At 37.7% G+C, this 25,151-nt stretch overlaps 8 protein-coding genes across 8 annotated transcripts; 3 read left to right on the top strand and 5 right to left on the bottom strand.

Moving 5' to 3' along the window:
- LOC104703569 lies at positions 97-1,431 on the bottom strand. The gene is made up of 2 exons (XM_010419635.2): positions 588-1,431; positions 97-492 (listed from the first exon to the last, which is right to left on the bottom strand). Exons 1-2 carry the CDS (start codon positions 1,090-1,092, stop codon positions 413-415), a joined length of 585 nt encoding a protein of 194 aa, XP_010417937.1. The 5' UTR covers positions 1,093-1,431; the 3' UTR covers positions 97-412.
- Positions 1,674-4,849, top strand: LOC104703470 (receptor-like protein kinase ANXUR1). The gene is made up of 2 exons (XM_010419528.2): positions 1,674-4,664; positions 4,749-4,849. The coding sequence occupies exon 1, from the start codon at positions 2,105-2,107 to the stop codon at positions 4,661-4,663; it is 2,559 nt and encodes an 852-aa protein (XP_010417830.1). The 5' UTR covers positions 1,674-2,104; the 3' UTR covers position 4,664; positions 4,749-4,849.
- On the top strand, positions 5,031-8,050 carry LOC104703375 (protein CLP1 homolog). Its single transcript, XM_010419416.2, has 9 exons — positions 5,031-5,184; positions 5,361-5,718; positions 6,110-6,178; positions 6,265-6,360; positions 6,445-6,686; positions 6,778-6,916; positions 7,020-7,214; positions 7,303-7,541; positions 7,667-8,050. The coding sequence occupies exons 2-9, from the start codon at positions 5,494-5,496 to the stop codon at positions 7,803-7,805; spliced, it is 1,344 nt and encodes a 447-aa protein (XP_010417718.1). The 5' UTR covers positions 5,031-5,184; positions 5,361-5,493; the 3' UTR covers positions 7,806-8,050.
- On the top strand, positions 13,282-15,349 carry LOC104703287 (probable WRKY transcription factor 39). The gene is made up of 3 exons (XM_010419324.2): positions 13,282-14,692; positions 14,767-14,892; positions 14,980-15,349. Exons 1-3 carry the CDS (start codon positions 13,962-13,964, stop codon positions 15,125-15,127), a joined length of 1,005 nt encoding a protein of 334 aa, XP_010417626.1. The 5' UTR covers positions 13,282-13,961; the 3' UTR covers positions 15,128-15,349.
- LOC104703371 (F-box/kelch-repeat protein At3g04660-like) lies at positions 15,660-16,855 on the bottom strand. Its single transcript, XM_010419384.1, has 2 exons — positions 16,192-16,855; positions 15,660-16,063 (listed from the first exon to the last, which is right to left on the bottom strand). The coding sequence occupies exons 1-2, from the start codon at positions 16,853-16,855 to the stop codon at positions 15,660-15,662; spliced, it is 1,068 nt and encodes a 355-aa protein (XP_010417686.1).
- Positions 17,563-18,100, bottom strand: LOC104703363 (F-box/kelch-repeat protein At3g04660-like). Its single transcript, XM_010419372.1, has 2 exons — positions 18,084-18,100; positions 17,563-18,004 (listed from the first exon to the last, which is right to left on the bottom strand). Exons 1-2 carry the CDS (start codon positions 18,098-18,100, stop codon positions 17,563-17,565), a joined length of 459 nt encoding a protein of 152 aa, XP_010417674.1.
- LOC104703209 (F-box/kelch-repeat protein At3g04660-like) lies at positions 21,127-22,393 on the bottom strand. Its single transcript, XM_019244325.1, has one exon. It carries the CDS (start codon positions 22,319-22,321, stop codon positions 21,149-21,151), a length of 1,173 nt encoding a protein of 390 aa, XP_019099870.1. The 5' UTR covers positions 22,322-22,393; the 3' UTR covers positions 21,127-21,148.
- On the bottom strand, positions 22,472-24,988 carry LOC104703120. Its single transcript, XM_010419103.2, has 8 exons — positions 24,591-24,988; positions 24,147-24,419; positions 23,928-24,054; positions 23,777-23,838; positions 23,488-23,694; positions 23,285-23,406; positions 23,072-23,210; positions 22,472-22,945 (listed from the first exon to the last, which is right to left on the bottom strand). The coding sequence occupies exons 1-8, from the start codon at positions 24,963-24,965 to the stop codon at positions 22,787-22,789; spliced, it is 1,464 nt and encodes a 487-aa protein (XP_010417405.1). The 5' UTR covers positions 24,966-24,988; the 3' UTR covers positions 22,472-22,786.

Here is a 25,151-nt window from a genome sequence, read left to right as displayed (position 1 = left end):
TAGACGCAAATTTGCTCATCTAGGTCTTTAGAGTTAAGATCAACAAAACAAAAAAACAAAAGAGAAATTGTTAGACAAATCGACTATCTAAAAAAGTTACATTTTATTTATCCAATTCAAGATCATATTGTAATCTTTGACAAATAAAACAAGATCATATTGTAATCTTTGACAAATAAAACAAGATCATAGTGTAATCGTTTTTTTTTTGTATACAGCTTATGAACAAGAGGTTTTTTTCGTTCTCATCTTGTGTTCCCTTTACAGAGTATATACAAAGCCATAATCTTCTTTTTCTTTTTTTTTTGTTTTTCTTTCAAAATTTTCTATTTTGAGGATCCTAATTATAAAGGATTTATGTTTCCTATCTCTCAAAAGAAAATATTGAAGCTTACAATCACATATACACTCATCAATAAGACTGCATAACAGAGCATGCTACTGCTTGTGCCCAGTGTCTCAATCTCTGCTTCATTTGTTGAGGATCATCCCCTACCAAGAAATAAAAAACCCGACAAAACATCAAATTAAAACTCATGCTTTTAAGCATTGTAAGAGTGACATTAATTCTTTTAATCTTTAATTACCTGGGCATAAGATCTTTAATGAATCTGAATCAGTTTTTTTGGGACTACACGGTATACTGTTCGAAAAGGTTGATGCAGATACGCTGCTGCTACGGCTGCTGCTAGGTGAAGGGAGAGGTGAGACCTGACGATTCACTGCAAAGTAAAGATCAAGAGCTGGTAATGTATTGCATAGCTTTTGTCCTGCTTCTTCATTGAAACCGAAACCTAGCTCAATCGACCCCTTTAGCTCGTTTAAATCCTCATCCGTTAGTTTCATTTGTACACTAAGATTATCTGAAATGCCTTTATGAAGCAGCTTCTTTTCTTGAATCATTATCATCTGACGTCTTCTTCTTTCCCAAGCAACGTCTCTTGGTGTTTCACACATAGAGAGCTGCTTTGATAACCGTTGTTTTGGTTTCTGTGAGGCCACCGGTGTTGTTGTTGTTGTTGTTGTTGTTTTGACCTCTGGAGACGTTGATCGTAAGATTGGCAATGTAAGGCCTTCTCTTCTTCTCACCATTTCTTTTTTGGTTTTCACTCGTTGTGTATATAAAGCAGAATGATCGGAAGCTAATGTGTTACGAAGAGGTGGCTTGTAAATGAAGATTAAGGGTTCTTCTTTTTGGTTTTGTTACCTCTTTTAAGAAGAGTTTATCAAAGCTAAGGGCTTTCAATCTTGTAAATTTTTTATGTATGTCCTTTGTCTGATGGCCGCGTGCGAACATTACGCGGCCAACAAAGAGGTTATAATGGGTCGGGTTGATCAGATATGTTCTTTATGCTCTTCTCTAGTAGGATTTTGCCCAACCCGACCAGATAACAGTTTTGGAAGACTCGAGGTGCTTTAATGGAGTATAGCAAAATAATTTCAACCATTGATCTATGCAATGGATATAGAGGTCAAAAAAGCTATTTTCCTCCATTGTTTAAATTTGATCATTGACTCATCCAGATCTTTCGGGGACTTTCTTTGTTTACATCCTTGACCATTCTAAGAAAAGAGTTTCAAAATTTATCCTAGTATTAGCTCGATCAAATCAAAAAAATTCAAATGTTTGTAACAATATGGTTTGAGGAGAGTTTCTATATTTAGATTAGATAAATTCATGTTGTAGTAAAAGGAAAAAACACGTCTTTTATTTTCTTTTAACAACAATATGCTAAACATAGCTTGTTCGAGTAATCCTCTCTACCATGAATTTTTTCTAACTACTTCTGTTTCTCTTCCAGAAAAAACAACGGAGATTGAGAAGAAAGAAAAAAACAGTAACCTCATTGTAGAGAAAACAAACTAAACAAAATAGAAAGAAAAGAAAAGAAAAGCCTACCTCAAGATTCTTGTCTTGCCTACTTTTTTGCTTCTTGTTGATCCATCGCAAGTCTTATTTTGAGTTTCCATGGTTAGGTTATAGAGAAAATAAGATAAAGAGCTTCCAATTTGATTTCTAGGCATTAAAGTGATCACCCTCTTGATCTTCGTTCTTGCGATTTTTCCTTGAGCCAGAGAGTTTATACCCGTTGATGTGTCAGCCATGAACGGGAAAACTCGAGTTCTCTTTTTCCTCTTGCCTCTCACGCTTCTCCTGATATCTCCAACTAGATGTAACGGTCAGGATTTCGCGCTGGGCTGCGGGGCATCAGAAGCTTCGACTGACCCAGACAAGAAAAAATGGGAACCAGATACAAAGTTTCTAAAGACAGGAAACTCAGTTCACGCAACAGCTACATATCAAGACCCTTCACTTCTCTCAACAGTTCCTTATATGACAGCCAGAATCTTTACAGCTCCAGCAACTTATGAAATCCCGGTTAAAGGAGACCAAAGACATTTGCTCCGGTTACATTTCTACCCATCAACGTACACCGGTCTCAACATTTCAAACTCGTATTTTGCTGTGGCTGCTAACGATGTTGTCCTGTTGAGCAATTTCAGCGCTGAGATTACGTGTCAAGCTTTGACACAAGCTTATCTGGTTAAAGAATATTCTCTTGCACCCACCGCGAAAGATGTTTTGAGCATCACGTTTACCCCATCAGACAAGCATAAAGACACATTCGCCTTTATAAACGGTATCGAGGTGATTCAAATGCCAGAACTGTTTGATACGGCGGTTCTTGTTGGTTTCGCAGATCAGACAGTTGATGCCAAGACATCAAATCTTCAGTCAATGTTTAGGCTTAATGTTGGTGGTCAAGACATCCCTGGAAGCCAAGACTCTGGTGGGTTAACAAGAACTTGGTACAACGATGCACCTTACATCTTTAGTGCGGGTCTTGGTGTTACACTTCAAGCAAGCACCAATTTTAGGATCAATTACCAGAAAATGCCGGTGTCTGTAGCTCCAGCTGATGTATACAAAACAGCAAGATCTCAAGGCCCGAACGGAGATATCAACCTCAAATCCAATCTTACATGGATGTTCCAGATTGATAAAAACTTCACTTACATCTTTAGACTTCATTTCTGTGAATTCCAGCTTTCCAAGATCAACCAAAAAGCTTTCAACATTTACATCAATAACAGAACAGCGCAAGCAGATACCACTCCTGCAGATATAATAGGATGGACTGGAGAAAAAGGAGTCCCTACTTACAAAGACTATGCAATATATGTTGATGGTAACAACGGAGGTGAAGAGATTACACTTCAGATGACTCCATCAACGTTTGGTCAACCGGAATATTACGATTCACAGCTTAACGGGTTAGAGATTTTCAAGATGGACACCATGAAAAATCTTGCGGGTCCAAACCCACAGCCGTCGCCTATGCAAGCTGAGGCAGAGGTTAAAAAAGAATTCAAAAGCGGAAAGACAACTGCTTTCATCATTGGCTCGGCAGGAGGAGTTGCAGCGGTTTTACTTTGTGCTTTGTGTTTCACGGTATACCAAAAGAAACGGAGATATCAAGGAGGCGATTCTCACACATCAAGCTGGCTTCCTATATATGGAAACTCTACCACATCAGGAACCAAATCAACCATCTCAGGGAAGAGCAACAATGGAAGTCACTTATCCAATCTCGCAGCAGGTTTATGCCGTAGATTCTCCTTGCCTGAAATCAAACACGGAACTCAAAACTTTGATGATTCCAACGTCATTGGAGTTGGAGGTTTTGGTAAAGTCTACAAAGGAGTTATAGACGGCACAACAAAAGTGGCAATCAAAAGATCAAACCCAAACTCAGAACAAGGACTCAACGAGTTCGAGACAGAAATAGAACTTCTCTCAAGACTAAGACACAAACACTTAGTCTCCTTGATAGGATACTGCGACGATGGAGGAGAAATGTGTCTAATATATGATTACATGGCACTTGGAACACTTCGTGAACATCTATACAACACAAAGAAACCACAGTTAACTTGGAAACGAAGGCTAGAGATAGCAATTGGAGCAGCTAGAGGATTACATTACCTTCACACAGGAGCAAAGTACACGATCATACACAGAGACGTGAAAACAACTAACATCCTTGTAGATGAGAACTGGGTGGCTAAAGTTTCAGACTTTGGGTTATCAAAAACAGGACCTAACATGAACGGAGGACATGTAACAACCGTCGTCAAAGGGAGTTTTGGATATTTAGATCCTGAATATTTCAGAAGACAGCAACTGACCGAGAAGTCAGATGTTTACTCATTCGGAGTTGTTCTGTTTGAAGTCTTGTGCGCAAGACCAGCGCTGAACCCAAATCTGCCAAAGGAACAAGTGAGTCTCGGAGATTGGGCAATGAACTGCAAACGTAGAGGAACATTAGATGATATAATCGATCCGAATCTGAAAGGGAAGATCAATTCGGAGTGTTTGAAGAAATTTGCAGACACGGCGGAGAAGTGTCTCTCAGACAGTGGGTTAGAACGGCCGACGATGGGAGATGTTTTGTGGAATCTTGAATTCGCACTTCAGCTTCAAGAAACTGCCGACGGGACTCGTCGGACTCCGAATCGTGGAGGAAGCTCCGAGGATGTCGGCGGTGGAGGAGGCATGGCGGCGGTTAACGTTGCCGGCAGAGACGACGTGAGTGATGATCTTTCTTCGGAAGATAGCAGTGGAATCTTCTCTCAGATTGTAAATCCTAAAGGGCGATAAGGTAATTTTGCAATATTTACATTTTCATTCTCCTAATTTTTTTAGTGTTAAAAATCTTAATTTTTTTTTTCTCTCTAATTGGCAGGATTAAAGAAAAGAAAAGGAATTTGGATTAAAAACTTGGAGATGATTTTACTTTTGAGTGATATGTTTACAAATAATTAATCGAAACATGTTTTAAGATAATATCCCCTTTTGTGATATTACATGTAATCACAATTATATTTGTATTTACAATTCCTAGTTAGAATTCCTTATTTTTTTTGTCCAATGTGAACTGTTTTACAATTTTGCCCTTATCTAAAAAAGGAAATTAAAAATCCACAATAAAAAGCGATATTAACCCTAAACTAAAACTACGATTTCAGTTTTAAGTTTTTTACTCTGTTTCTCCCACAAACCACACCACACCTTTGCGAATCTCAAGTTCTCAACCTCCTTCCTCTCATCGCCGTCTTATAGCCGCCGGTCATATATAATATATTCGCCGCCGTAGGTCTTCTCTCCGTTGGCCATTGTGGGTAAGTTCATCTCTCTCTTGTTCGTTTCTGGGTATAGAAATCAGTGGCTCTCTCGATTTAGATATAATCTTTCTCTGTTACTACAGATCAAAGACTGTGTGTAAATCTAGCAAAGTCTGCATCTTTCGTCTTTGTTTCCTTTTTTTTTTTTTTAACTTGATTGTACTTTTTCATAGGTTGAAGAAGAAGAAGAAGAAGAAGAAGAGCAATCACAGGCAATTGTGTCTGAAGAGAGCGTTTAAGGTGAAGAGAGCTCCTATTACTTGGAGTGAAGGTCTAAGGTGAGGGAATTGTGTCCGAGTGAAAGCAATGGCTTACGGTGGTCCGTCAATGAATCCACCGGCTATGATGACTGGCGCTGTTCCCGGGTCTGGTAATCTGAAGCAAGTGAAATTGGAGAGAGAAAGCGAGCTCAGGATCGAAGTCTCTGAGGAGCCTCTCAGACTCCGCTTGGTCAACGGGACCGCTGAGATTTTCGGCTCTGAACTGCCTCCTGAAATCTGGCGTACGTTCCCTCCTCGCCTCAAATTTGCGGTATGTTTTTTTTTTTTTTTCCTACCTATAAATACAATCCCTTGGTTCTCTGAGCGTTTGCAAGGCATTATGCTTATGGCTAATAGATACAATGAGGCTTGTTGTTGGTAACATATTTGGTTTTGGGTTTTGGTTGTTAGAAAATAACGAGCCTTTCTTGATTTGGTTTAAGTTGTGGTTATCTTTCTTGAAAGGTACTTCCTTTGCCAGTGAACTTTGATTAATAAAAATTTAAGTGGGTTGTATAAAGATTGATGATAAATGTTCACTGGCAAAGGATGTACCTTTCTTTCTGTTTTATTTATTTTCTTGTGCTACTGATTTTATGTAAAGCTAAAGATCATAGCTCTGAAACACTGTGCTTACCGTTGTGCCTTTTGATTATTTTTAGGTTTTCACGTGGTATGGAGCGACAATTGAGATGGATGGTGTCACGGAAACTGACTATACAGCAGATGAGGTAGGCTTTACTTGTTCATTCCCACATTTCCTTTATAGATATTTTAGAGAGCAAAATATAACAACTAACAATGTCTTCGTTTCTAGACACCGATGGTCAGCTACATTAATGTGCACGCAGTACTAGATGCTAGGAGACGTTTTGCCAAAGCTTCCACATCCAATGAACCAGAATCTTCTCAGGTACTTTTCCTCGATAATCATGTGATTGTATTCCAATATTGGCAAAGTTTTAAACACTTGGTTTTAAGAATTCACTTAATGCAGGGACCTAGGGTTATTGTAGTAGGGCCTGTCGATTCTGGGAAGAGCACATTGACAAAGATGCTTCTTAGTTGGGCAGCTAAACAAGGATGGAAACCTACATTTGTTGACCTTGATGTTGGCCAAGGGTCAATTACAATACCGGGATCGATTGCTGCTACCCCTATTGAAATGCCACTGGATCCAGTTGAAGGGTTTACTCTTGATATGGCCCTCGTATACTACTACGGCCACATCACACCTAGGTAAGTGATTTTCAAATTTCTCTTCCCCATCATATCATATGTTCTTTCACTCAATGAGTAATTTTAAAACTTTATATGGTGGCTTCCTCAGTGTCAACATTGAATTGTACAAAACTCTGGTGAAAGAGCTTGCTCAAGTTCTGGAGAGACAGTTTGTTGGAAACCCTGAATCTCGAGCTGCTGGAATGGTGATCAACACAATGGGATGGATCGAAGGTCCGGGTTATGAGGTAAAAAATTAGCGTATTTTCTAGTAAAGTTAGCTCCTTTTTTAGTGGATTTTTCGTTGTGCTAACGTCTGTTAAAAATTTGTATTTTGCGTTGTTTTTGCAGCTGCTTCTACATGCAATAGACACATTCAACGCCTCGGTTGTACTAGTATTGGGTCAGGAAAAACTCTTCAGTAGGCTTAAAGACTTCCTTAGTAGAAGTAAGAGTAATGTTGACGTCGTGAAACTTCACAAGTCTGGTGGAGTTGTAGCTAGGGCCAGAGAATTCCGTCAAAGTTCTAGGACTTCTAGGATTCAGGTAAATATTTTCAGTCTCAAATCTTTTAATATCTAATTTTCATGTCTTTGGAAGTGAAACTCATAAACTAGAAAACTTAATTTTCCAGGAGTATTTTTACGGTCTATCGAAAGAACTCTCTCCGTATGCCAATACATCGAGTTTTAGTGATCTGCAAGTGTTCCGAATTGGTGGTGGACCACAAGCTCCAATGTCAGCTCTGCCAATAGGGTCTGACCGGGTTTCAAATCCGTTGAGGGTGACGCCTATAAATATTGATAACCGGGATCTGCTGCATTCTGTTCTGGCTGTCTCATACGCTGAAGAACCAGACCAGATTGTCTCAAGGTAATCTCTCTAACCGTTCTTGCTGTTTCCAAAATCAAAAGCTTTTGTTTCTGTTTTTGGTCTTTGCGCTTTTGATGTTTCTTTCTCTCTTTGTATCTGATATGGTTTTGTGTTTGATGATGCAGCAATGTTTCTGGGTTTGTGTATGTGACGGAAGTTGATATACCGAGGAAGAAGATAACGTATTTAGCACCATCGCCAGGGACATTACCTAGCAAGTTCTTGATCGCTGGATCTTTGTCATGGCTTGAGTCAACGAAATGATTTAGTTAGGGAAGAGAGAGAGATGCATGTTTTGTGCCTGGAGAATGATGCAGCAGCTCAATTATGTAACTTAAAAATTACAAGTAGCCAGTCCGTTTTGTCCTATACAAACCGCACAAGGTTTTCTTACAGTTCTGAGTTTAAAAGATGATTGCTGTGGATTAGATTTGTTTGTCTTTTTGTAATTTGTTTCTTTTTTAAAATGATTGAAATAATGTTATTAATTCTCAACTGCGTTAGTTCTATTTTCCGGTTAAGCATAAGTAGTGGTGTTTTTATGGACTAGAAGAAGAAAAGAAAAAGAAAGTGTGTTGCTGCCATCAAGTCTTTATGTATATGCATGAATCCCTTTACAATTTACTCACTCGTAGTGGCAACATATTAATTTTAAAATTTATTTACAATTCATGGTATACAATACAAGTAGTAAAAAACTACACTACAACTTCATTGTGAGTTGCAAATTTGTGGATGATTGAAGTTTCCAATCCGACCTGGCCTGCTCAGACCCGTCCCCGACTCGCTCTGAGTCGACCGGATACTATATGCATGTTAGAGAGATTGTTGTACCCAAAAAAAATCTCCTAAAATCACATTTCTTCTTTTCGGTTCTCGTGCCTGAGAATTCCTCCACCTAGACGGCAGTAGCTGCAGTTGAAGGACGTGTACCTCTAACCAGCAAGGTATTGAGCTAGTTTGTTTTACCTCATTCATATTGTTTATAGAACATAAAATTTTATTGTCAATGAAGTGGTTTTGATCTTTTTTTCCTTACATAAAGGGATCAACTTTAGTGGTGCGTTCACCGTTTGGTGAAAACATACTTGTTGGGTATGGTGGAATTTGTCAGCATATACATGATTGTAAAAAAAACTCTTGATAATTTTTCAATGCACTTTAAATTTTGTAGTATATTTGTGAAGTAGTAATAAACTAATTTTATACTCCCTTATTGAAACTAATGTTTTGTAATAAAAACAACTTAAATATATACATATAGTTTTTTATATTTTGTACGAACTTTTTTCTTTTTGTCAAAGTGTATTTTATTACTGTTTTTCTCGAAATAATAGATGATCATTTATACTTCAGTGATAAAAATAGCCTGCACACTTTATTTTGTTTGATATAAGTGTTGATTTGAAGATTATATTAATAAGAAAAGATTCAGGTAAATGAAGATTATATTAAATGAATTCAAGTACTAAGAACAACTTATTTTTATCATATATAAATTAATAATAGTATTAGGATTCATAATATTATAATTTCAGAATTAATAGAAATTAATAGAATTTTGTTGTTGAGATAATGAAGATATTAATTAAGATAAATTAAAAATCCAAAAACCACAGATCTCAACATAAATTAGAAAAAAAAAGGTCGAAATCCAACATATATACAACAGAAATTTGAAATTAAAATTAAGCCGCCAAATCCATAATATAGTTTATAAAGATATACAATATAAGAAAAAGTTGGTTACCTCGAGACTCGAGTGAGAACGATAATTTCTTCGTAGAGGCCTAGAGCGAACAACATTAATACTCCATACTGTTTTAAAACGATTCACATGTATTTCATATATATATCGTATATAGTCTGTAATGATCATGCATGGTTTTGCTTCTAGCTAGCTAGTAATCTCCCATGTCAGTTTGTGAATTTTAAAATCCATACATTACAATAATTTTCCTTGCATGTTTAGGCATTAATATGAATTTGATGATAACTAGCTATATAAAATGTGACACGCTCGGGCGTTCAAAAAACTTATTTTTTTTGTTAGTAATCATGTGTATTCACCCTACTAGATTTTAAACCCCTAACCGTTATACGTTGACACGCAACTATATTTTTCCTGATCTAACCGAAAAAAAAAAAAAAAGAAGCTACGTATTTTTTTGTGTGCAAAATATAAGCTACGTATAAGAATAGTATATTGGATGAGTTGATCCAAGTAAGAATCGGATCCGAAGAATGTTAGATGTTTTTGTCTACCCAAGTGGCAGGCATTATTAAATATTTTTTTAACCTAAATTGTGCTTTTCCTTAAAGAGGTGAGATTATTAAATCTGTTTTATGATTCTCCTAGGAATACAAAAGGGTTTAAGATAGAAAAAAAAAAACAATGAATTTTAAAGGTTTAACATGTTACGTATTATGTTTCTCTTGATAGTAAAGTAAACTTATTTGTTTAAAAACCACGATAGGCGTTGAGTTGAAAATGTAAAAAGAAAACATAAAAATAGCTATATCGGTATTTAAACTGTAGATATGCTATAAGATGCTGTATTCTATAATAAGCACACTGTTGTGTTGTATTATAAACCTAAGACATTAAATACAGAAAATCCTAATCATTTGAGTGACTATTTATTAGCTACAGAAAGAAAAGATCCACTTATTATCATTGTCAATATGTAAAAAGATCATAAACTAAAACACAGAAAGGAAAATATCATACAACAACAACAACAACAACAACAACATACAAACCAAAAAAAAAACAGAGAAAAAAAAGTAGAGAGAGAGCTATTCTGGTCAACATACGTGAATTCGTGATGCAACATGCTAGAGAGAGAGACGACCAGAGGAAATAGAAATAGGTATACGTGTCGAGATCTGTACCGTTACCTTTTTCTAATTTACAATCTCGACGAGAGACACAATGGGTCCTACAATGGACGTTTTTCTCCATTTTATGGGAATCGAGAAATAGTTGAAAATAAATTAAATAATACTATAAAATACATATACACTTTTAAAAAATAAATACAAAATCAATTTTACCATATATACACATAGCACCTATGGAATATATACCTTTCTTTTTTGATTAAAAAAAAAAGAAAAGAAAAGAAATATACATGCATAGTCGAAGAATTTTTGTGGTCAATGTCAAAATTTTCATTAAAATGAAAAAAGCGCAGGTGTGAACTCTATTCCATTCTATCAGCAGCGATTACTTTTAAAAAAAAGTACTAGTTTAGTTATTTATTAATTACAGATCTTGCTTTCACATATGGGAATTTGGGTGAAAATATCATTTTGTACAAATTTTTTTTTATAAATGCCAATATTATAATTTTTTTTTGTAAAATGCCAATTTTAATGTTTAGATATAAAAAAATGACAAAAATATCCTTTTATTAAAAGAGATGAAGATCGAGGCGAAATCATAAGGACAATATTAATAATAATGAGACACACATTAATAGCATAGAGGGAAAACAACCATATTAGTAACATATTTAGTCCACGAACACTTCAGCAATGGGAATTGAAACGTCTTCCAAACTGTTCGACGGATAACAACCATGTTAGTAACATATTTAGTGTTTTTTTACAATAATAGACGAATGCATATTATGTTGTAAGAAATGGTCTACCAAAGAGTGGACATCTGCCTAGGCTGATGGATCTGGTCAATCAAGGCCATATTATTGTCAGTGAGAATGCCATTAACATAACTGCAGTGACGAGATATTAAGTTGTTGGTTGTAAGTGATAGGCATAAAAATTTTGAATGACAATTGTCACAATAAAGAATGGATGACCAAACTGATATGAGCATGTGAATGACAGACATATATGGTAGTGGTGGACATGGTTTTGATGGACATGTACCATGCCTATTTAATTTGGTCCACTCACAAGACAGAAAGAAATAACATGGTGGACATACCTTGACTGTTGTAACTGGTCCACCTGATGTAGGACAGGTCTTGTGCATGTGTCGTCATAAGACCTGCAATAGGGACATACATGTCAATGGTGGACAACTATTGTATGTTGAATCTGGTCCACTAAAACGAACAAGTGACATAATTAGAGTGGACATACCTTGACTGTTGAAACTGGTCCGTCGGAGGCAGAACATTCTCAATTCCTGCGTCGTCATCAGACTTGCATTGGGGACATACCAATGGAGAAAATATACATTGCTTGTTGTATATGTTCCAATAAAATAATAAGTAACATAAAAAGGGTGGACAAACCTTGATGGGTGGAACATGTCCACTGTGGCTGGTGTAACCTCCCCAATGTGTACATCGTCATCACATGTAATTGAGAATAATTGTCTTATGTCACAAATGGACTAAACAACTCACAGAATAATGAATTTAGTCAACCGAAGACAGAACTGCATGAGTTAAAGGTGGACAATAACCTTAGATATGGGTTGTGGTCAATCGTATCAGAACACCTGCAAGGTGGACAACTTGATTTGTTAGAAAACAACAACAACACATAAAAGATAAAGGATATGTAAAAAAGGTAGACAAGATTCTATGTTTTGGGATCTGATCCATAGGACGAGCTTTGTTAGAAATGGGTATAAAGCAAATCATAACACCAAACAAAATCACAAAAAACGAACGAAAGAAGAAGATTCGGTGGACAAGTACGTGGTTTTTTTATATGGTCTATCTCCTGAGATGACATGCATGGTGGACAAGTAGATATGTTAGACATGAAAAGGAATTAGAAACATTGGTACAATATAGTCGATTTTATATGAGGAAACGAAAATAAAAAGTAGACGAGAACCTCTTGTGGTGGATCTGGTCCTCCGCCTCCTCTAACCTGTACAATGGCCAACAAATACAAAAGCGACAGCCAGAAGTGGTCTACCCTAATATAACAAAATGAAGCAAATTGGGTGGACAAGAAATTGGATCTACTAATTGGTCTATCAGATCTGTTTCCCTGTTTCGTGGAAAAACTTATTTTGTTAGAAACGTACAAAAATTTCAAACACAGAACAAGCTTCAATTTGTTAATAGACAGCTGTCAAACTACAAACAAACAAAGAAAACTGATTTACCTAGGAGAGGTGGTGGCGGCCATTTTCGATTGAAAAAGATGATAAGACGATAGAGAAGAAGAATTGAAGATTTTTGAGGAGAGAGATCAAACGAAATAGTTTTGCGGTTTACGAAGCCATTAATTGATATTTTTATTAATTTTTTAATTAATTTTTTTTTAAATTTTAGAAAGATAGATAAAGAGTACAATCGTCTTTTTGGAGAGGGTATGTGACAAACGGAAAAAGAAGATATTGAAAATATTAAGAGTGGTAAGATAGACAAATTCAAATATATCCGAATATCAGAAAAAAATATATTTTTTAATATTTATATAATCAGATTTTTATTGGTTTGCACGAAAATTAGTAGGTATAAAGTAGGTCCACTAGTATAGAGAGAGAGTCTCTCCTCTGAAACTGCGACGACCACAACATCTCTCTCTGTTCTGTAGTGTTCCATATTTTTTTTTTTTTTGTGTTTGGTTTTTTTTTTTAATTAACTATATTACTTTAGCTAGACATTTAAAATTGGAATTGGTCTCCTTGAGAATGTGAATAAAATTAAGAAGAAAAAGGAAATATTTTTTAAAAATTTGGTGGGGGAATTTTAAGTAAACAAAAAAAAAGCAAAAGTCTCAACTCTTCCCCACCCACAAAGTGGAGCAAAGCAAAAGTCATAACCTTTGACACTTTTTTTGTTTGTTTGTTTATCTCTCTCACACATCTCTCTATTTTTTTCTTGCAAATAAACAAACAGGACAAATCTTTCTTTCCCTTTAGTTTATCCTCAATAAAAATTCTCTCTTGCTTATGTTTGATCTCAACTGTATCTTCTTCAGAGCGTATTCAAAAAGATCTCATTTTTCTTTCTTACTAAAAAAAAAAAAAAATCTCTGCCCTTTTATTTGGTCATGTGAGCTAATATTATTTTCTGGGTGTTGAAAAAGATCTAATCTTTTCTGTGAGTTTCGTTTTTTTACTTATTAGCAACTCTTTTTTTGGAAGTAAATTGGAGAAGTAACTCATGGTGTTTGGTCTCTTTCTAGGTTTCTTTGGGATTGAGTTCTGGATTTTTCACGCTCCTTGGATTTGATCTAAGTTAGCTTTATTTAATGTGTCTGTAAACCCCTCTTTTTCTTGTCTTATTATTATATATCTGGTTTAGCTTTCCTGGAATTTAGATTTTGAGATCTTTCCTTTGTTATAGGTTGCAAGGGTTTTTTTCGTATGATTCCCTTGGTTTAGGAGAGATTTGGGTGTTTAAGTAAGTGATTGAGTTTGTGAATTAGGTTTTTTTTTGGTTGTTTCTCTGATCTGGAGTTTGAGTAGAAGAAACAAAAGATATGGAGGAAGTTGAAGCTGCTAACAAGTCAGCTATAGAAAGCTGTCATGGAGTGTTAAATCTCCTGTCTCAACAAGCCGGCAGTGATCCCAAATCCTTAGTGGCTGAAACAGGAGAAGCGGTTTCCAAGTTCAAGAGAGTAGCTTCTCTGTTAAGCAGAGGGTTAGGTCATGGCAAGTTCAGGAGTATCAACAAGTTTAGGTCATCTTTTCCTCAACACATCTTCTTGGAGAGCCCCATTTGCTGTGCTGCTAACGATGTTACTGGTGATTACACTCAAGTTCTTGCACCAGAGCCTCTTCAAATGGTTCCTGCTTCTGCTGTTTACGATGGAATTGACCCAAAACACCATATGGGTCATCCTCTTCCATTAATCCACAACATGTGTGTTGACAAGTCGTTTCTGGAGTTAAAGCAGCCGCCGCCTTTTCGTGCTCCTTATCAGTTAATCCACAACCACCAGCAGATAGCTTACTCTAGGAGCAATTGCGGTGTTAACCTCAAGTTTGATGGGTCTGGTAGTAGCTGCTACACTCCTAGCGTATCGAACGGATCAAGATCGTTTGTATCATCTCTTAGTATGGATGCTAGTGTAGCCGATTACGATAGGAAGTCGTTCCATTTGACTGGACTATCCCGCGGGTCTGACCATATATCGCAGCATTCCCGGAAGATGTGCTCTGGTAGTATGAAATGCGGAAGTCGAAGCAAATGTCATTGTTCCAAGAAAAGGTTTGTCATTTTCTCTGTGGACCTTTTCATATTGTTTTGGTATCTCTTTGTAAAATGTTTGATCTTTTTTACAGGAAAATGAGGGTAAAACGATCAATCAAGGTCCCTGCAATCAGTAACAAGATTGCTGATATACCTCCGGATGAGTATTCATGGAGGAAATATGGGCAGAAACCGATTAAGGGGTCACCGCATCCACGGTACATATACATCTTTTGGTGCAAACTTCCTTATAAATTTATGTCCGTTTTGTTATACACTCTTGCTTTTTTTTGTTCGGGTTGCAGAGGATACTATAAATGCAGCAGTGTGAGAGGTTGTCCAGCAAGGAAGCATGTGGAGCGATGTATCGATGAAACTTCAATGTTAATTGTAACTTACGAAGGTGAGCATAACCATTCCAGAATATTGTCTTCACAATCAGCTCACACCTGACGAAAACAGAGTCTATGCGTGTCCTTTTTGTTTTTGTTTTTGGCGTCTACTCTTGGATTTGAAGAAGAATGAATTAGATTCAAGAAACCGTTATTTGTAGCTCTGATTTGTAATTGTATATTCCACTTTGACATGAGTTATAAGAGCACTTGTGAACTCGGATTCTGTGGCAGTACCAAGAAACATGGACAATTCGGTTTCAACCGAGCTTTTTCCTAGATATATCATATATGTGTATGCATGCCACAATATATATATATAAGGTTTATAGCATCTTAGATCAATCGTGGTTAATACCCCACACCAACAAGAAAGTCTGAAGTAAGAGATTACTCCATCTTAAATAAAACTCCATCAAAATGAGATAACAACACTGGAAAACAGGAAAAGCATGCAGATGTTAAAGATCCAACTAGCCCAACAACACAAATAAGAAAATCAAAGCTTGTCAGGCAGCTCCACAAACACATAACAACTATTGTCTGAGATCTTAAATTAAATGAAAGGCGATACCAAATGATTTAACTCAGATTTAACAGAAGAGAAACATAGGACTCTCTACATAATCCAAATAAACTTTGAAAGAAGAAAAGTTATCTCCAAGTCCTTCAACCACAACTTTTTTGGCGAAGTTTCTTTTGGGATCAAAACTGATCAAATGGACCGGGTTAATGGGACTGAGGGGTGCAAATATAAGCTCGCCGGTACTAAGTGTACCCCTGAGCTCGAAGGAAACCTTCCCAGCTAATTCTAGCCAAGAAGGATAAAGAAACGCGACAAAAGATCTATACCATTTTGTTTCGCTGCAGGCATCTTTCAGAACCCACAGTGGAAGTAGTGTATTGTTAACCTCCCTGGCTGCTAAAGCTAGCTTTCCGTTGTAGTTCACTAGGTTTTGGAACCCACCGCCAGCTGGTGGCTTAATGACATTAAACTCTTCAGATATCAGATCAAAGGATATAAAAAATCTTTCACTTCTGATCCAAGCATGATAATAAACAACCCCATTTATGCATATCCCTCGAGTATCAGGAAAGGGAAGATGAGGATGCTACATTCGATACTTCTCCATTCTTGATTAGCTCCTAGAGTGAAAACTTGGTGCTCCTGGGACACATATCCTGACCAACGCCTTAGAGGACCACCTAGTCCTAGTACTACCGTCATGCACAACACTTTGTAAACATCATTCACGGGATCATATCCAAAAAAGGAGAATATATCTCTTCTCCTAGTCCTAGATTTGATTCTTGGTAAAGGTAAGAACTGTCCCGTGCTAGGATTCCCAATCATCACTTTATTACCATCATATTGACAGCAGATCAAGCCGCGGACGGGTGTTGAAAATTCATACGACAAAGGAGTCGGATGACGCATACTTATGTTTTTTACCTTGTGATGATCAGAAGATGGATCTTGCTGGGATAAGAATAGTTGCTGCATGTTCATGGACTGACAGAAGAGTGAGAAAAGAAGACGCGGGCGAGTCGGATCAGATCGTCGAGTCATCAGCAGCTGGTACGAATTGGTAAAATCTTGGCTGCGGACTATGGATGACCAGAGTTTTGAAACGCAGATGAACCTGGCTATTGATCTTGCTGGAACTCTCACGAGTATCTCTACTATCAGTTCACGAGGTATAAAAGGTAACGGATGGGTTTCATCTTGTTTCTGTGAACGTTTTCGATTCTTCTCCGCCGTCTCTTTCCTCGTCCTGACTCTTCCCATGGCGTGCGTTTCTCACTTCCTCTTCACCTTTTCCTTCTTTTTTTTTACTCCTAAACCCTTAATAATATATCTCGCCGCCGACGATATAAATTAAAGAAAAGAAGTAACAAAAGCGAAACCCTAATATCTTTACCGATTTGTTAAGAGGTTTGCAAATTAATAAATCCCTAACATTTTCAAGAAATTACTTTTCAAGGCCATTCCAATTTATCCCTTGGTGTTTAGTATTTTGAGATTTGCAAGGTGAACCTGATGGAACAGAGTACAACAATGCCTGTTCTTTTTGCGTCTACTCTTCAGATTATAATAACAATGACTATTAAGTTCAAGAAACCGCTCTTTTTAGCTCTGATTTATCATTTGTCTATTCCACTTTGACATGACTTAGGGATTCACATGGGATATGTTGAATAGGTAAAAAACTCTGTGGGCTTATCCGAATCAGAAAAGGTTAACATATACATTATACGTGACATTATTTATGAAGTCAAAGCTCCAAAAGAAAAAAAACAAATGATCATAAAGAATCCATGCTCTACTAGCCAACACAAAACTCTTATTCCTCTTTAAATTAATTTGAATGAAAAAAAATATAGAAAAAGAAATGTGAATCAAATAAGAAAATCAAACGTCCTTGTCAGTCAGCTCCACGCAAAACTACTATTGTCTTCCGAGATCTTAAATATGAAAGGCAACGTACCAAATGATTAACTTACATTCGATAGGACCATAGGGCTGTCTACATGATCCAAATAGACTTCGAGATTAGGAAATTTATCTCCAAGTCCTTCAACCAATACTTTCTTGGCATTGTTTTCCTTAAGATCGAGACTGATCAAATACAACGGGTTCCGGCAAGGCTGCGGTGAAAATATAAGCTCGCCGGTACTAAGTGTACCCCTGAAGTTTAAATAACGACCCCCAACAACTAAATCTGTCCAAGAAGGAACTACGAGTGAAACTTTTGGCCATTCTTGTTTGCTAGCATCTTCCAGAACCCACAGGTCAAATTTACCATTTGGGTACTGACACGACAAAGCTATCTTACCATTGTACTTCACTAGGGGTACTCGGATATCCACCTCAGGTAACTTAATGACATTAAACTCTTCAGATGTCAGATCAAAGCTTATCAAAGATCCTTCACTTCTGATCCAAGCAGAATAATAAACAACCCCATTTATGCATATCTCTCTAGTATTACGAGGAGGAAGATGAGGATGCTTACATACGATACTTCTCCATCGTTGTTTAGGTCCTAGAGTGAAAACTTGATGCTCCTCGGACACAACTTGCGATTCACGTATTTGGCTGCCTTGTAGTACCGTCATGCACAAGATTTTGTATACATCATTTACCGGATCATATCCGAAAAAGGAGAATAAACCCCTTCTCGTAGATCTGACCCTTGGTAAGAGGTTAAGAACTGTCCCGTGCTAGGGTTTCCAATCATCACTTTAGTATCAATTTGACGACAGATCAAGCTGCGGACGGGTGGAGAAAAGCCATACAAATTACGCCGATCCGGAGTTATGTTTAACCTATGGTGATCAGAAGATGGATCTTCTTGGGAACAAGATTGTATGAACTGTTCATTCGTGTAGTAAGCGAAGACAATGAAAAGGAGACGCGGCCGAGTCGATGATCGATTCAGGTACGACTTGATAAAATCTTTGAAACGAAGATGAGCCTGGCTATGGATCTGGCCGGAAGTTTAAAGAGAATCTCTACAATCAGATCCAGAGGAAGAATCGTTAACGGATCTAATCTATCGCTTTCTTCCAATTCTCGTTTCTTTGAACATTTCCTCCTGACCCTTTTCATGGCGTTTCTCGCTTCCTGTCTCTCCCTTGTTTCCTTCTTTTCTACTCTCAATCTTAATCCTAATGTATTTTACCTATTTTAGGGATTTGCAAATATATATCCCTTGTATATATATACAAATGTGGTGATCTTAGTTTAAAATTTTGACTGAAAAATCATAATCATAATCATAATTAAGTTTTGTCACAAAGACATTTTTGCACTAAAGACTGTCGTGCAATGGAAAATACACTACTATTCCTATTGCATTTTGCAATATATTAACTTTAATAACTACGCAGATTAAGCTGGTTCTTGTTATATATTTCAACCAACAAAGAAGTTTGAAAATGTTGAAGTCCTGTAAGTGCATGGAAACTGAAATCGCTGTGTACCTTAGCTAAACGTCTCTGTATCAATATGATGTTTGCTTCTTTGTCAAGTAACAGTACATTAGTTTATTCACAGAAGTTGATATACATTTTAATCTTTCTCTCCCACCGATGTTAAACCACGGGACTGCTTGATATTATGGCCATGAATAGGACTTATAACCAACCAATCATGCAAACCGATTACACTCTTCCGGAGTAGCATCACCATTTCTGCAGGAGATCCCCATTATATAAGGTTATGGCATGTTAGATCGATCTCAGTCGTTTAAACCACCAACAAGTGGATAATGGATACTAATTAGGTGAAAGCCTGTGGGCTTATCTGAATCAATCGAAGAAAACATTACACACAACATTATTTAAGATCAAAGATCAAACTAGCAAACCCAAAAGACTTTGTCCTCTTCAAAGAAAAATCAAAATTTCTGAGCCCTCAACACAAAATGAAAGGCATGCATGATGCATCACCAAATGATTTATCTTACATGTGACAGAAACATAGGACTGTCTACATGATCCAAATGGACTTCGCGATAAGTAGAGTCATCTCCAACTCCTTCAACCACAACTTTTTTGGCGGTGTTATCGTTAAGATTGAAGCTGATCAAATAGACCAGGTTCATGGGATTGAACCTGAGCGGTGCAAATAAATTCGCCGGTACTAAGGACTAAGTGTACCCTTGAACACGAAATCATTATTCCCAACTAAATCTGTCCAAGAAGGAATCAGGAGAGAAACTTCTGACCATATTCCTTGGCTTGCATCTTCCAGAACCCATATGTCAAGTTTACTGCTAAACATAAACGGCTTCGTTAAAGCAATCTTTCCGTTGTGGTTCACTAGGCAGTCGGTATATTGAGGTAGCTTAATGAAACTAAAGTCTTCAGAACTCAGATCGAAGCGTACTAAATATATATTGCATATCCGATCCAAGCAACATAATGCACAACCCCGTTTATGCATATCCCTCTAGTATAAGGAGGAGGAAGATGGGACCGCTTACATTTGATCTTTCTCCATTTTTGTTTAGGTCCTAGAGTGAAGACTTGATGCTCCTGGGACACATATCGTGATCCACGGCTTTGACGACCACGTAGTACCGTCATGCACAAGACTTTGTATACATCATTCACCGGATCATATCCGAAAAAGGAGAATAGACCTCTTCTATGTGTTTTCACTCTAGGTAAATGTAAGAACTGGCCCGTGCTAGGATTTCCAATTATCACTTTAGTATCACATAGACGGCAAATCAAGCCGCGGACTGGTGGAGAAAAGCCATGCAAATGATTGTTATGGGAAGTTACGTAAACTCTCTGATGATGATCAGAAGATGGATCTTGCTGGGAGAAGGATTGTAAGAACTGCTCCCCCTGCATGTAGTGATGATTGTAGTAGACTGAGAATAGAAGACGCGGCCGAGTCGAAGATCGAATCAGGTACAACTTGGTAAAATCTTGGCTGCGGATTATCGAAAACCATTCTTTTGAAACGATGACGAACCTAGCTATTGATCTGGCCGGAATGTTCAGAAGTATCTGTACTATCAGATCCTGAGGTATAAAAGGAAACGAATGGGTTTCATCGTGTTTCTTTGAACGTTTTCGACTGTCCCCGACCGTCTCTTTCGTCCTGACCCTTTTCATCGCGCGTTTCTCAATTCGTCTTCCCTGTTTCGCTATTAAATCTTAAGCCCTAATTATATAATATCTTCGCCGACAATTAAAAACAAATACGAAACCCTAATTATGATAATATGTTTATCGATTTTTCAAGGATTTGCAAATAAAACCCTATCTTTTTACGGCCATTCTAATTTATCCCGTGTGCATTCGCTAGTCACTATTCAGGACTGTACATTTAAGGTTGTGTTTATGACAATAAAACTAAACTTGGATCGGCGTATCAATAATTAATTAAGTTTAGTACATAGCAATTGCATTCGCATAATCCGCAAGCATACAGAACCATTAACCAAAGACTAGAATATGTCTCTCAATTCGAGTAATAAGGAAGATTCTTAAACTACTACTATCCTAGAAATGAAAAGAGAAGTTGGGGCAACACCGAAAGAACTAGCTAGTTGTCAACAACTTAACGTACCTTTGGCAGAACCATATGACTTTCTACATGATCGAAAAAGACTCGGATAACAGCAGAGTCATCCCCAATTCCTTCAATCACAACTTTTCTGGCATCTTTTTCCTTGGGATCGTAACAGATAAAAAAGAACGGGTTAGGGGATGGGATCGGTGCAAGTATAGTCTCACCGGTAGCAAGTATACCGCAGAACATGACCTTTTGATCATTCCCATATATATCTTTAATAGAAGGGATCACGGCAGCAAATTTTGACCATTCTTCTTTGGTTGCATCTTCAAGAACCCATAGGTCCATTGGACCGCTGTATCCATGACACACTATAGCTATCTTTCCACTGTGGTTCACCAAATTACCAAACTGTTGTAGTATATAATCCTCAGGTAGCTTACTGACATTAAAGTCCTCAGATCTAAGATCGAAGCTTACTAGAGATTTTTCATCGTTGAGAGAAGCTAGATAATACACAACCCCATTCCTGCATATCCCTGGAGATCCAGAATGATGACGATGGATAAACTTACATTCGAGCATTCTCCATTTTTGTTTAGGTCCTACCGTTAAAACTTGATGCTCCTCTGTCATAGGCTCCTCATAGAAAGGATCTTCCCACTTGAAGCTTTGTGATCCACGTTTAGTGATCACCGTCATGCACAACACTTTGTATAGATCATTAACTGGTTCGTATCCAAAAACAGAGAATATGTTCTTTCTGTTCGTTTTAACCCTAGGCAAAGATACAAACTGACCAGTACTAGGGTTTCCAATGATCGCTTTAGTACCGTTTCGACCAAAGATGAAACCGCCGATGGGTGGATTAAAACAGTACCGTAGATCCGAATTGAGAGTGTAACTGACCCTACTATGATCAGAAGACGGGTCCTCCTGAGAGCAGGAGTGAAAGAAGTGCTTCTGCGTGTTGCGACGGTAGACAGCGAAAAGAAGACGCGGCTGTGACGAAGATCGAGTCTGGTACAAGTCGGTGAAGTCTTTGCCGCGGATGATCGATGACCAGTGGTTCGAAACGAAACCTAGCCTTGCTATGGATTCCGGCAGCAGTTTCATGAGAATCTCTACTTTAAGTTCCAGAGCAATGATGGAACACGGGTCGTGTTCTTCATCTCTTTGTTCTTCTGTATTCTTACACTTCCTTCCCCTTTTCTTCATGATGGCTCGCTTTTTTCAATTCCTCTCTCACTATTTCGTCTTTTCAAACTCTGAAAACCCTAGTCCCTAGGCCTACCTTACTCAGGGCGATACCAATTCCTGAGTAAACCGTTTTATGAATTTGCAAGTCAAACCTTCTATTTTACAAACTTAACAGAAAGGTACTCTTTTATTTTTCTGCTGTAATGGAAATCCTTATGACAACACCAAAGAGTAAAAAAAGACTGTCATACTGATACAATTGAATACACTTTCGCTATTTCCATTGATTGTAGAGCCTAAACAAAACTTTCAGCTGCTTCTTTTGATATTTTCATAGAGCATATCAAATCGGTCATGGTTTAGCCCACCAGAGAAGAAGGCTGAAGAATGCAAGTGGAAAGCTAAAGACACTGTAAGCTTTTCCGAGACTTCTTTGCATCAATGTCTCTTGCTTCTTGGTTAAGTGAAAGTAGACTTATGTATTCACAGAAGTTGATATGCATTAGCTTCTTCTTTTTCTCCAACTGATGTTAGACCAGGAAACTGTCCAATATCATGACCAGCAAGAGGACTTAACCTATCATGTAAACCGATTGCAAATTCTTCAGGACTAGCATCACCATTCTGCAAGAATTCCGCAATCTGCAGGGGAAAGAAGAGGAGTAAAATAACAAAACATATTTGGTATCTTTTCTCTGGAATCCGCAAATTAAGACAAGAACACAGATTTTTGTTTTGTTTTAAGACGAGTCAAGGGAAGCTTCTTACATGGTTTCCTAAAGCTGCACCGCTTAAAGCCGCGGATTCTAAGTTAGAACCTAGAAGCCAGTCGCCGCATATACCAGCACGGCCTTGTGGATCAAATATACATGGAACTGCAGGAGTGTTCTTCGGCAGAGCTGCTCCCCTGTATATATAAAATATTGAATCACACCACAAATCTTCAAACATTTTAGCACTGTTAAGACAAGTTTCACTTACCATAGCTGGAGACGCGTATAAACCGGTTTAGGAAGGGAGCCTTCAGGCAAGCCCAATGCCATTTCAACACCTTGAAGCATACCAGTTCTAACTTTGTCTGCCGTGACCGTCGGGATGTTTTCCTATGAGGAAGAGAGGAAGGTAAACAATTTGATTGATTTCTGCAGTTTTGACAATTTTTTTATAGCTTTGAAGAAACTAACCTGAGGAACTTTATTCTGTTTCCCATATGCAGCAGTACTGAAAAAAGTCCAACAATGTGGAGATCGGCCATTCTCAAGCTTTGCAGAGTTATTTCCCATCCAAGACAAAGATTCTACTCCTTTCACAAACGCTCCCTCGAAGTTCACTGTAGGAAGAGGATCATCAAACGCTGCTAATAGTGCCCATATTGAACTGAGGTCCAGTTTCTAAAACAAAAGAAAAAAAAGAGGATTGTATCAAAAGAGGCCATATGACTTAAAAGTTTCTGTCCCGCTAGATATTTTCTACCTTCATCTGTTTTGCAACTAAGGGCAAGCCTGATGCTGAAAGCAAGCGATTCGCACATTTACCTGAACAAAAAAGGTGAACCATTTGTATAATAAGAAAACATAACAAAGCATCTGAAGCTATTAAGAGAGAAACTGATACGCTTTCTTACCATTATGAGCAATGACTATGACATCAAACTGACCACGAGGTGTTCCATTCTCACTTAAATGCCACATCCCATTAAGTGGTTCCAACTTACTTATCCAACAAGGCCTCACCAAATCCACCATTTGACTCTGCAACCAATCAACCATTATTACTTACTTTCATCTCATACAAATCTTAAAAAGACTCAATTTTTTTTCTGAAGAGAGATAACACATCTTACCTGTAAAAGCAACGAATCAGCAAGAGATCGCATACCATTAGCAGCAATATATCTCGGAGGTGATGATGAAGGAAACTGTGAGAAGCTACCTCCGATTTCAAGCTCTCCAACAGCACCTTTCCACTCTCGAACAAGTCCTTTCTCTAACCAACCATCAACCAATCGAACAAAACGAGAATCATTTGCAGTGAAGAATTGAGCAGCGTGATCGAAAACTAGTCCCTGTGGTTCAATAATCCTTGTTCCAAGCCTTCCTCCTAAACCATGTATCCCCTACATAAGTGACATAAACAAAACACACAATTTGAACTCCTAAAGCTTGGATTTTGAAGTGAAATTACAACAGCAAAAACACTTAAAAACCAAAATTTTCACAGTACCCATAATACCAAACGTCAATTCAGATTAGAAAGTATCCAAAAGGAACCAAATTGACGAACGAACCGTATCGAAAACAGTGGACTGGACGCCACGAGCTTCCAGGTTCAATGCGCAGACCAAACCCGCCATTCCACCGCCGATAATCGCCACGTGGGGATCATCGGAGATCCGTGCGGTGAAATTAACTTGTTCTTGTAAGAAGGATTTCTTGAGGATCGACCTTCTAGAAGTTCCATACTTGGAGGAGGATTGACGCCGTTTCTGAAAATTAGGGTTTCTGCTGCTTGGGTTCGATTTCCCAGTGTTCTTCTGGGAATCGCATGTTGTTGTGATCTTTCTTGTGGTGGTTGATAAGTCAGGGCTCCTGGGTTTAGCTAGGGTTTTGAGTCTCAGAGGTTGAAGAAACGAAGAAGACAGAGGAAATAAAGAAGTGGCCATGGTTTAATTTTGGAGGGAGGCTAAGATTTAATCCCTTGACTTATCTGTTGTGTTATCCATTTTTAAAATATTTCGGAGCCCTAAATTACTGTTTTACCCTCTCTTTGTACTTTATTTTAGATTTTAGATGTTCACTTATGATATGATTAATAAGAGTTTTAAGACCAAAAAAAGACACAAATGAGG

The sequence above is a fragment of the Camelina sativa genome, chromosome 1 (assembly GCF_000633955.1).
Source record: "Camelina sativa cultivar DH55 chromosome 1, Cs, whole genome shotgun sequence".
Classification (NCBI taxonomy): domain Eukaryota; kingdom Viridiplantae; phylum Streptophyta; class Magnoliopsida; order Brassicales; family Brassicaceae; genus Camelina; species Camelina sativa.
The sequence above is the reverse complement of the archived record's forward strand: the minus strand, read 5'-3'. Positions and strand labels throughout refer to the sequence as shown.

What these genes read in the sequence shown, in the direction of transcription:
- LOC104703569 (XM_010419635.2), bottom strand. Translation starts at nt 1,092, where the DNA reads ATGGTGAGAAGAAGAGAAGGCCTTACATTGCCAATCTTACGATCAACG. An exon ending in ATTAAAGATCTTATGCCCAG is followed by an intron (nt 493 to 587) that starts GTAATTAAAGAT and finishes ATTTCTTGGTAG; the next exon opens with GGGATGATCCTCAACAAATG.
- LOC104703470 (XM_010419528.2), top strand. Translation starts at nt 2,105, where the DNA reads ATGAACGGGAAAACTCGAGTTCTCTTTTTCCTCTTGCCTCTCACGCTT.
- LOC104703375 (XM_010419416.2), top strand. Translation starts at nt 5,494, where the DNA reads ATGGCTTACGGTGGTCCGTCAATGAATCCACCGGCTATGATGACTGGC. An exon ending in CTCCTCGCCTCAAATTTGCG is followed by an intron (nt 5,719 to 6,109) that starts GTATGTTTTTTT and finishes GATTATTTTTAG; the next exon opens with GTTTTCACGTGGTATGGAGC. An exon ending in TCGAAGGTCCGGGTTATGAG is followed by an intron (nt 6,917 to 7,019) that starts GTAAAAAATTAG and finishes TTGTTTTTGCAG; the next exon opens with CTGCTTCTACATGCAATAGA.
- LOC104703287 (XM_010419324.2), top strand. Translation starts at nt 13,962, where the DNA reads ATGGAGGAAGTTGAAGCTGCTAACAAGTCAGCTATAGAAAGCTGTCAT. An exon ending in TGTCATTGTTCCAAGAAAAG is followed by an intron (nt 14,693 to 14,766) that starts GTTTGTCATTTT and finishes TCTTTTTTACAG; the next exon opens with GAAAATGAGGGTAAAACGAT. An exon ending in AAGGGGTCACCGCATCCACG is followed by an intron (nt 14,893 to 14,979) that starts GTACATATACAT and finishes TTCGGGTTGCAG; the next exon opens with AGGATACTATAAATGCAGCA.
- LOC104703371 (XM_010419384.1), bottom strand. Translation starts at nt 16,855, where the DNA reads ATGGGAAGAGTCAGGACGAGGAAAGAGACGGCGGAGAAGAATCGAAAA. An exon ending in AGCTAATCAAGAATGGAGAA is followed by an intron (nt 16,064 to 16,191) that starts GTATCGAATGTA and finishes TGATATCTGAAG; the next exon opens with AGTTTAATGTCATTAAGCCA.
- LOC104703209 (XM_019244325.1), bottom strand. Translation starts at nt 22,321, where the DNA reads ATGAAGAAAAGGGGAAGGAAGTGTAAGAATACAGAAGAACAAAGAGAT.
- LOC104703120 (XM_010419103.2), bottom strand. Translation starts at nt 24,965, where the DNA reads ATGGCCACTTCTTTATTTCCTCTGTCTTCTTCGTTTCTTCAACCTCTG. An exon ending in CTGATTCGTTGCTTTTACAG is followed by an intron (nt 24,055 to 24,146) that starts GTAAGATGTGTT and finishes GATTGGTTGCAG; the next exon opens with AGTCAAATGGTGGATTTGGT. An exon ending in TATACGCGTCTCCAGCTATG is followed by an intron (nt 23,211 to 23,284) that starts GTAAGTGAAACT and finishes TTATATATACAG; the next exon opens with GGGAGCAGCTCTGCCGAAGA.